This window comes from Beta vulgaris, chromosome 7 (genome assembly GCF_026745355.1).
Source record: "Beta vulgaris subsp. vulgaris cultivar EL10 chromosome 7, EL10.2, whole genome shotgun sequence".
NCBI classification, from domain to species: domain Eukaryota; kingdom Viridiplantae; phylum Streptophyta; class Magnoliopsida; order Caryophyllales; family Amaranthaceae; genus Beta; species Beta vulgaris.
Window position 1 is genome coordinate 4,133,887 of NC_079208.1, and position 11,357 is coordinate 4,145,243.

Here is an 11,357-nt window from a genome sequence, read left to right on the forward strand (position 1 = left end):
AGATAGAGATTCAGGTATTTTGTTTTTTTTTTTTTTAATTAAAGCAGGTAGTTATAAACCCTCTTTTTTATCTTTTTTTCATTTTCTATTTTTTGGTATCCTCCACGTATTGATAACTTCTTCACTATGCACCTAGTGTGTTACGTGATTTGTATTGGTTTTATTAGTCTCCTTAGTTATTTAGGATTCTTAAATTAATATACCTGGTATAAATATATTTGACGCCGTTATTGTTTCATTAATAAAGAGAGAGATTGTTCTTAAAATCTAGAGAGACTAGAGAACCCTAGAGAAATGTCAGAGAGTTTAGAGAGATTAAGGAATTCTCCTTGTATCATCATCTTATATTTAAAGTCCTAGTGCATTACTCATGGTTTTTTCCTTATTCAAGGGCTTTCACGTTAAATCTTCTTGTATTTGTATTGCTTTAATTTCTTAATTCCTTCCTATATTATATTTCGATGGCTTGATTTGTTAGTAAACTTTATGTATTCCTAACAATAAGCCTATAGCCATATGATACTTATGAACATACAAAACGTTTTGATCATCAAAATATTATTATTATTCGAAGATCTCTTTCAATTTTGTTCATTTTTATTCAAATTTATGTTGTTCCACTCAGCGATTCAATGGCTACAACATTAACTAATTTCTTCTTTCTTTGGTGTTGGAGCGAGTGAGTGTAGTGAAGGTGAGGGGGGACAACAACAGTCTTGCTCTTTGCTAATTGCCATTACACTTTTGGACCTTTCTTCCACTTAATGTTTGTGTAGGCCTTGCATTCATTAGCCTCACAAAGGGGTGCCTTTAGAGCTTCAATTTGATCCTTTATTATCATTTCCACCTTACACACGAATCAACATCCAAGTAGAAAGAAGGGTAGTCCAAAAAAAATTAACATCAGTATATCTCTATCTTTATCTCTAATATATAAGCCAAGGGGAGGAATGGCGTCCCCCCTTGAAATTTACTTAAATGCTTATCTGGCCACTAATCAACCCCAATTTCATGCATAAACTTGCCAAAACAAAAATAACAATCAAATCAAATTTAAACTAAATCAACTCACATAAGATTCAATCAACTGGTGCTCGACAAACAACGTCTTACTCAAGGCGCGGGCCCCTCAACCTCCTCGCCCATGGTTTCCCCCCTCTTCATCTTATTATAAATGGAATAATGTGGATGCGTCCATGAAAATTAGTGAATCCAAAGCAACAATCGGAGGGGTCCTTAAATACCATCAAGGAAGGTTCATATGTCTATTCTCTAGCCCAATACCTTTTGTGGAAATAAATCATGTGGAAATCCTTGCATTGCCATACATAGAGCTCTCAAAATCTCGGCTACATTTGCCTGCCTTGCTAGCCCCAAATTAGTGATCGAATCTGACTCCTCCAACGTCGTCCAATGGTGCAATGGTGACAACGGTGGACCGTGGAATCTAAGTTTCATCATTAACTTCATCAGAAGCTGCATGGTAAATGCCGCAGGTGTAGAAATTGTCTACAAAAGCCAGTAATCAAACGTTATGGCAGACTCGCTTGCCAAACAAGGCCTTTCTCGTATGGACGAATTCATTGCTTGGTTATAGCATATTAGGGATGGGCTCCTTATAGGCCAACTGTGTAAAAGGTGTTCCTCTAAAAAACCATAACCTGTAATGTGCGGTTATGTTTCCATTGTAATGCAATTGGTCAAAGCAATAAAACAACAAATTATATAAAAAAAAATTCAATCATATAAACTTGCCAATAAAAAAGATTCAATAAAAAATTATTCATAATCAAGAATTTACCAAACGTAAATACTACATGCAATAACAAAAAAAATTACACTGCATAACATCCTCTCAAATCAAATTTTCCATAACAGACACTTAATTATAAACACAAACTCCAAAAATAAATAAAATCAGTTCTATTAATAGATTGTAGCTTCACGACATTCTCAAATACGGAACTCTGAAATTTGCCGCTTCTTTATCGTTATTCAGGTACATAGTTCGTTATTGAAAATAAAATTATGTGTGTTGTTCTATGTTCAGTAAATCTTAAAAATATGTACTATGTTCGAGTAAAAGTAAACTCAAATTACATTAATTCTTACAAAAATGTGTTGTATTCTTTTTAATATATGGGCGCAAAAACAATTCGAGAAAAAAAATACTTAAACCCATATATCAAAATAAAAAAAAAAATCCAATTTCTTTAATATAACTTTAATATCCGTGCCCAAATATATAAAAAAATTGAGACATAATATGAGAAATCTTTTGCAAGATGACATAGAAGTAGGGTGTTCATAAATATTTGATTTGTGATCTGGTCAATGCGATCAGTGATCCGAATATCCGATCCGATTTTTTAGTTTCGGATATTTCGAAACGGATATCTTAAACATGGAAATTTTGCCTGCTTTATTCGGATATCTGATCTGAAATATGCGATGATTCGAAACTTATTTTATGACTTTTCCTTTGAAAATTTCATTTTTTTAGTTTTCGGTATCCGATCCGATACGAAATTCGAATATCCAATCTGAAATTTTTCGAATTGGATTCGAATCATACTTTTACCGAACTGAAATTTTGGATCGGATCGGATATACAAAATGAACCCCCCTACATAGAAGAGAGTACTCCCTCCGTCCCAAAATATAGTTGCCATTTCCATTTGAGGTGTCCCAAAATATAGTTCCCATTTCCATATTTAGTTCCACAATTTTCCGTAATTTCTCTAGAAAAACCGTGTCCCATCATTTATTTTCTTCTTGAAATTTGTTTTTTCCTTTGTTTATTAAACCAAAATGTTACAATTAATGTTTTCTCACCAATTATTCTCTATTCTCTCACTTTTTTTTTTTTTTTGAAAGGACTCCATTCTCTCATCTAAAATCATCTTTTCCCATACCACATTTATTTAAATAAACAAAAAATATTTAATATCCCTCTTATATTCTACTTGAATAAATTACCGTGAAAAAAGGGAAATGAAAAATCAATATATATATATAAAAGAGGAACTTTTCGGGAGCATAAAGCGCGCCACCTAGGATTGCCACGTCATCTTATTAATTTAGAGATAATAAAATTTAGAGTTTGAGAGTTAATAAAATTTAGAGTTTAATAGATAATAAAATTTAGAGTTTGAGAGATAAGAGTTTTTCACTCTACAGCTATGACGAAAACCAAAAAATTTTATCTTTCAGGGATCTATTATAACTAGGAATCTATTATAAATACTACTATATTGTATATTCACTCTACGGCTATGATTCAGATATAAAATCACAAAATAAAATAAGAAAACCCGATTCTTGAGATTTGCCTAAACCATACGATAACATCTAATGAATTGCTGCAATTTTAGAGATAATAAAATTTAGAGTTTGAGAGATAATAAAATTTAGAGTTTAAGAGATAATAAAATTTAGAGTTTGGGAGATAAGAGTTTATTCACTCTACGGCTATGACAAAAACCAAAAAAAATTATCTTTTAGGGATCTATTATAACTAGGAATCTATTATAAATTCTACTATACTGTATATTCACTCAACGGCTATGATTCAGATATAAATCACAAAATAAAATAAGAAAATCCGATTCTTGAGATTTGCCTAAACCATACGATAACATCTAATGAACTGCTGCCATTTGCATTTGTGGCCACTCAATATCTACTTTTATGTTAGTTGACAACACCGGTCAACATGCCTTCACTTATTAGAGATGGAAACAACCATTGCAATACTAACTTTATATCAACTTTTTATAAACTTATTAATAGATAATTAAAGATAATCTAAAAATAAGGGTATAATGACAAATATTTTAGCAAATTCTTTATCTATTACAATAATGAACTTGAGCATGATTTTTAAGAAAATGAAAAAAAAAGTGTAGTTTAGCATAGAGGTACTCCTTTAATTAACAAGTGTAGGGGATAAGTGAATCCTTAATAAAATAAGCGTAACTTTATGAGGCAATTTGATGAATAATTAATGATGATTTTATTAACATATATTAAAGGTAATACAAAATCAATAATGTTAACAAAAAAATTACAAAAAAAATATATAAAAAACAACCCGTGCAACGAACGGGCTTCAAAACTAGTATATTTTAAGACTGAGGGAGTAAAAAAGATTGCAACTTCTTCAACTGGTAGTTGGACTTTTGGAGAGTAATGCGCAATAAAAACGAGATAAGAAGAAAGGGGGTTTTATGGGTTAAGTGATAAATGAGAGGAAAATGGTCCCACTAAATTATGGGAGTAAAAAAGTCAATGTCGAAAATTGATTTTTTTTTTTTTGCCAAACATGTTGGAGATGATTTAAACTACAAAAGGGAAATATTATAATATGTCTTTTTCAAAAAAAAAAAAAATATTTAGGTCTTTTCTAACAAATTAACTATTTTAATAGTCTTTTTCCAATTAAAAAAAGCTCTATTTTCAGCTGTACAAGTGTGGGAAATAATTGTGTTAACCTATTGTAGGTTAACCTGGCATTCAATATATATAGTGTTTACAATACAGACCTATGACTATGAAAATACCCTTCTACCCTTCACAATATAATATTATTCCTTTACATATAAATATATAATATTATCCAATATCAGCAAACCCATAACTGAACTGCAGGAATTTTGAGAGGTCACCTTCAATTATGTCTCACTCTGATCATCTTGTGGAGAAGGGAGCTACCCCAACTGTGGCGACAACAAGGTGTATGACCCATAAAATGTGCAAGTAGAAGTAACTAAGTTGATGAACCACATTATATAAACTACAGTTCTCGTCTTATTTCCATAATACACCACCAAATTCCATTGAAACATTTCACACAATTTAACCTTCATCACCTTGTAACTTGTAAGTTTAATACATTAACATGGCCCCTGTTGCTCTGAAACCTGTACAAGAGTTACTGCAAGATGGGGTTGTGCCCGAAGCTTACATCGTACAACTGAAGGATGATAATGAAGATGGTGATCGTCCTATTCCTTTGATGGATCGTCCGATCCTCGACTTCTCCCTCCTTTCATCATCGGACCCCCAAGAACTTGACAAACTTCAATCTGCTCTTAGTTCATGGGGTTGTTTCCAGGTTCGTTTATTTCCTTGTCTTACTAAATTTTTTTAACTTTGTTCTTATTAGGATTTTGTTAGATAATATATACTTCCTCCACATTTATTAGTTGTTATTTGCATAAAGTTTAAGACAGATCCACGAATTGTGTCACGTGGATTCGGAGTTATTCGAACATGAATTCTAAATTACATATTACTATCTAGACTTACTTTTTTTTTTACAAGGAAAACTTTCAACAATTATATTTAGTGGAGCTTTCATTCTTGATTACAGTAAAAAAAAATAACGGTTTTTTCACCATATATCCCTGACAATTTTTTTTGCACCATATACCCTTTCAACTTTCCAAATTCATCATATACCCCTCACATTTCAAAAAATACATCAACTTACCCTTTTGACTAACGGTGTTAGACTTCCGTTAGTCATTAACCCCCCTTTTAACCCTAATTAACTAACCTAAATTAAACCCTAACACTAACCTTAATCTAATACACTGTTGGCTCTAACCCTAACCACCTCTCCCTCACCCTTACCCCCACTGCCACATCACCCCTTCACCACCACCACCTCCTCCCACCACCCTCTTCCCTTCCCCCATCGTCCCCCTCCCCTTCCCCCGTCGCCCCCCTCCGCCTCCCCACCACCCCCGAATCCCCCTCCCCACCCCGGCAACCCCCCTCCCCACTCCCCGGCAACCCTCCCCCCTTCACCTCCCGCAGCCCCCCTTCTTCTCCGTCGTTCGCATCGCATCCCCTTCCCCTTCCCCCGTCGTCGCGCAACCCCCCTCCCCTTTCCCAGTCGTCGCACATCCCCACATCCCCTTCTCCCGTCATCGCGCATCCCCTCCTCCCCATCCCCAATCGTCGCGTATCCCCCATTCCTTCCTCCCCTTCCCCCGTCGTCGCGCAGCCCCCCCTCCCATAATCGAAACTCGCCAATTCGGTTAGGTTGCGATAATCCGATGGGGGTGGGGGTCATGTCTTGAGAAAATCCGATGGGGTGGGGTCCGACGAAACAGAGGAGAGGTGGGGGTGGGGGCGCGAAAATTCGGTGGGGTGGGGTGCAAAAATTGGGTCAGGAATGGGGGTGGGGGTCAGGTGATGGTGACTCTGAAATTGCTGCTCTCCATAATATTGGCACGTGGGACTTGGTGCCTCCTAATCCCTCATGGAACTTGGTTAAATATACGCAAATGGATTTTTCGCATTAAATATAACTCAGATGGCTCTAATGACAGGTATAAAGGTCGTCTTGTTGCTAAAGGATCTCAGCAACGTCCCGGTGTTAACTACACTGAAACTTTCAGCCCGGTTATGCTCCCCGCCATAATCCGCACTCTCCTCACTCTTGTTGTAACTCATGGTTGGCATCTCCGTCAACTTGATATTAACAATGCTTTTCTACAGGGCACCCTTCATGAAGATGTTTATATGTCTCAACCTTCGGGCTTTGTTGATCCTACACTCCCTCATCATGTGTTCAAACTCAAGAAAGTCATCTATGGCCTAAAATAAGCTCCTCGAGCTTGATATTCGGAACTCACTAATTTTTTGATTGGTTTGGGGTTCAAGCGAATTGTGTCTAATACTTCCTTATTCATTTTATCCTCAACTCCACATCCCATTTATCTAGTTGTGTATGTTGACGATATTATAATTACAAGACCCAATGCAACTAAGTTCACCTCCTTTATTCAAACGTTGGATGCTAATTTTGCTCTAAAGGACCTTGACTCTCTATCATATTTTTTAGGGGTTGAAGTTATTCCAACAACAACTGGGTTCTTTCTCACTCAACGTCCATATATCATTGACCTTCTTGATCGACTCGACATGGTTGATGCCAAACCACCCCCTACACCACTTGTCACTCAACCTCTCACTCTTGACTGTGGCACCCCACTCGAGCAACCAAAGACTATCGTGTTGCACTTGGTGGTCTTCAATACCTTACCTTAACGCGTCTCGATGTGGCGTTTGTCGTCAACATGTTGTCGCAATTCATGCATCGCCCAACCACGCACAACACATTGGCCCGCTCTAATGCGCCTCATACGTTATCTTCGTGGCACTCTTGACAAGGGATTCACCATTCATTATGACTCACCTCTTCGTCTCCATGCCTTTTCGGATGCGGATTAGGTCAGAGACAAAGATGACTATATTTCTACAATGGGCCATGTGGTATTTTTTGGCCGCACCTACCCCTCTTACATGGTGCTCCAAAAAGCAAACTTTTCTTGCTCGCTCATGTACTGAGGCGGAATACTGCACTCCTGCTTCTACTACGGCCGAAATAATGGCTGCTCACAATTTGCTCATGGAATTAGGGGTCTCATTGTCACATACTCCAGTTTTATATTGTGACATTCTAAGTGCTACACATCTTAGTTCTAATCCAGTGTTTTATTCCAAGATGAAACACTTATCATTGGCTTTTCATTTCATCCGTGATGAACAGGTTCAAAAAGGAACCCTTCGAGTACAACATGTATCTACGGGAGACCAGCTAGCTGACTTCCCTACAAAGCCCCTAACTCGTCCTCGTCTTGATGTTCTGTTGTCCAAGATCGAACTCACTTACTGCCCGTCTTGTCAAAGGACCAACTCAACCAAAAGCTTAAGATGATGGTTGAGGCCCCAGGAATAGATTTATACTCTATCACGTCTGTCTTGCAGGGGAATATTAGAGATAAACGTTAGACTTAGTCTAACTTTAGCTTATTCACTCTTTTTTACATGTTTTACATATTTATCTTGTATAGGTTGTTATATTCTGATATTCTTTTGTAATCTTATATATTTGTTGTACTTAGCTTCTCCGTATACATAGCTTTATGGTTATAGGTTGTTGTATAAATATTGCTTATCATTAATGAAGTAAATCAAGCTTTCTCGACTCTTTTATTAATATTAGTATTACCTTTGATTATAAAGGTACCTAGATCAATCTTAAAAAGCTTCTCTCTTCTCTCCCCTCTCTCCTCTCTACTTTCAAAAACCCTAGCCTCCATTATTGATTTTTAAAGGGGCTTCCATCGATTTTTACCGTTAGAAAGCCTCCACCTTTGTTTTTAGGTTTCCAATAACGATTTCTCCCTCGAAAGAAAGGGTTTTCGATCTCTTTCATAAGAAAAGGTTTTTCGATCTCCTTCGAAAGACAAGGTTTTTCGACCTCCTTCGAAAGACAGGGTTTTTCTCCTCTTTTAGAGGGGGGAATTTCTACAGGTTACAATCCGGGATACTAGATCTAATGGATTGCCGTGAAATTATTTTGTTGGTGAAGAATTATGCGGGATCACAAAGGTTATCAATTTTTCGAATATGGTCAGATGAATCCGACGGAAATCATCCTCACGACTACAAGGGATCGTTAGATTGTCTCTCCAACAAGGCTGTATTTTCCAGTGATATAAGCGGGAGATGTTCCACATTGCAAGATTTGTTTGACGATCGTAGTTTTTATGAAGGAAATTTTTGTTTGATTCAACTTATGTATTTGTTTGATTCGATTGCTTATGTAGATGTTGTATGACTTTTTATTAATGAATTAATTTTACTATTCAAAAAAAAAAAAAAAGTACCTAGATCAAGTCTCACCCCTTGTAAGAGATCCCCAAGTTCCTCCTAATTGTAAAGGATTTTAACTTACTCTATTACAAAACAAAGTAAATGAAAAAACATAAAGACATGGAAAATAAGTAGTTTCTCATGGCATGTGCAAATAAAAATATAAAGAGAAATATTACTAAAAAAATTGGGTATATAATGATTAATAAATAGAAACTTTCATAAAATAAAAAATTAAAAATATAGTGATTAATTACTACTAGAAAAAAATGAAATGTATACTCTTGAATATATAACATCTTTACAATGATCTGTCTAACCTACTTCAATAATAATGGAATACAGCTTGTGAATCATGGTATAAAGAGTGAATTGCTTGATGAGATACGAGAAATTAGCAGGAAATTCTTCAAATTGCCGCTAGAGGAAAAGGAGAAGTACTCGTCCAAAGGTGATAGTCTTGAAGGTTATGGAAATGATAATGCAATTCGACGTGAAAATTTCAACTGGAATGACAAGCTTCATCTTCAAGTTTTTCCACATTGTAAGCGCCAACTTCAATATTGGCCTGAAAAACCTCAAACTTTCAGGTGAGCAGAACTTGAATGCTATTCTTTCTCCGACTGCTCATGATGTTTTGACATCTACTTATAATATCACTAAGGGTCTGTTCTCCCCAGTTTATTTTCAGTTTAGTTCAGTTCAGTTCAGATCAGTTCAGTTCAGTTCAGACCAGTTCAGTTCAGTTCAGCTCTTGGCAATACTTTTACTCTCACATATCACTATTCATTTCAGTTCAGTTCAGCCAGTTCAATTCAGTTCAGTTCAGATCAGATCAGATCAGTTCAGTTGTTTTATGCCGAAGATAACAGGCCCTAAGTCTAGCATGGTTTCAAACTCGTTCTTTCTAAGTTTACATTACCTTTTTGTCTCTATTTCTTTCGTGGCCATAGTTAAGTTTCATTTTGTCTCATAATATGATGATGGCAATAATGATATAAAAAAACTAATATGAACCCGGTGCACACTAATTAGTGTGCACCCGATTTATATCACGTGAGTTTATGATATAGTGTATGTTAAAATGATATAGTGTATGTTACAGTGATATAGTGTATGTTAAAATGATATAGTGTATGTTAAAATGATATAGTGTATGTTACAGTGATATAGTGTATGTTACAGTGATATAATGTATGTTATAATGATATAGTGTATGTTAAAGTGATATAGTGTGTGTTAAAATGATATAATGTATGTTAAAATGATATAGGGTATGTTAAAGTGATATAGGGTGTGTTAAAGTGATATAGGGTGTGTTAAAATGATATAGTGTATGTTACAATGATATAGTGTATGTTAAAGTGATATAGGGTGTGTTAAAGTGATATAGTGTATGTTATAATGATATAGTGTATGTTAAAATGATATAGTGTATGTTAAAGTGATATAATGGGTCACGTGCTTGGGCCTGGTCCACACTATTTTTAGTGTGAACCGGGTCCACGCAAGTCGGATTGATAATGATAATAATAACAACAATTATTAATTAATATTATAATCATAATAATAATAATAATGATGATGATGATGATGATGATGATGATGATGATGATGATGATAATAATAAGTAACTATTCGGCAAGATCATTGATAATTTCGTTTATTATATTTTATTATGATATTGCACATGTATAACAGACTAAATTTTTGGATCCACTCTTGATTATTCTAGAGCAACTTTGCATGATTATTCAATCAAGATTGAGCTAGTCACTGAAGTACTCCTAAAAGCTATGTCACTTTCCTTAAAGTTGGAAGAAAGTCGATTCTCTGAATTATGGGGAGATGACGAAGAAGATAGAATATATGCAAGGTTCAATTTTTATCCTCGATGCCCAAGCTCAAATCAAGTTATTGGGTTGAAAGCGCATACAGATGGATCTGCCATCACCATTCTTTTGCAGGATGATGAGATAGAAGGACTTCAAGTTTTGAAAGATGGTCAATGATTTAGGGTTCCCATCATTCCTGAAGCACTCATCATCCATGCTGCTGATCAGTTGGAGGTAATTAAGTATATAGGATCATATTGTTGTACCCTTGATTAATTGTTTTTCATTATTTTGTTTCTTTAATTAGTAAATTGGTTAAAAAAAACTATTAATAATTTAGAGCTTTCTAAGAATCAACGGGGTATTTATGATGTATTGCAGATAATAAGTAATGGCATATTCGAGAGTCCTACCCACAAAGTTGTTATAAATCCACAATATGATCGAATCTCTTTAGCAATGCTTCCTATTCCAAATCCAGAAAAGGAGATTGGACCACTCAAAGAACTAATAACCGAGGACAGGCCTCAATTATACAAGAGGCTCAAGGATTATGGCCAAGTTTACTTCAAAGACATGGCTTCAGAGGAAAGGCAGATTAATGTTGTCAAAATTAATAACTAAAGGGAACTGCTATTCGGTGTTTAGGATATAATAAAGAAGCATTTGAAATAATGTTCTTATATTTCTTTACGCGTGTTATGTCATATGTATTACTAGATTTAATCAAGTAAATTGCTCGTTAGGACAATGTTTTACTTTTAAGATTGTATGATTTGGTCATTAATGTAATAGTCCTGTTTTTAAAAACGCTTATTTAGAAGTTAAATATAATTATTAAGTTAATTA

At 35.2% G+C, this 11,357-nt stretch overlaps 1 protein-coding gene across 1 annotated transcript; it reads left to right on the plus strand.

Moving 5' to 3' along the window:
* Positions 1 to 4,702: 4,702 nt before the first annotated feature.
* On the plus strand, positions 4,703 to 11,357 carry LOC104898357 (jasmonate-induced oxygenase 4). The gene is given in 4 exon segments (XM_010685422.4): positions 4,703 to 5,116; positions 9,019 to 9,263; positions 10,409 to 10,742; positions 10,890 to 11,357. Coding segments are annotated over 4 exon segments (1,038 nt in total). The 5' UTR covers positions 4,703 to 4,900; the 3' UTR covers positions 11,133 to 11,357.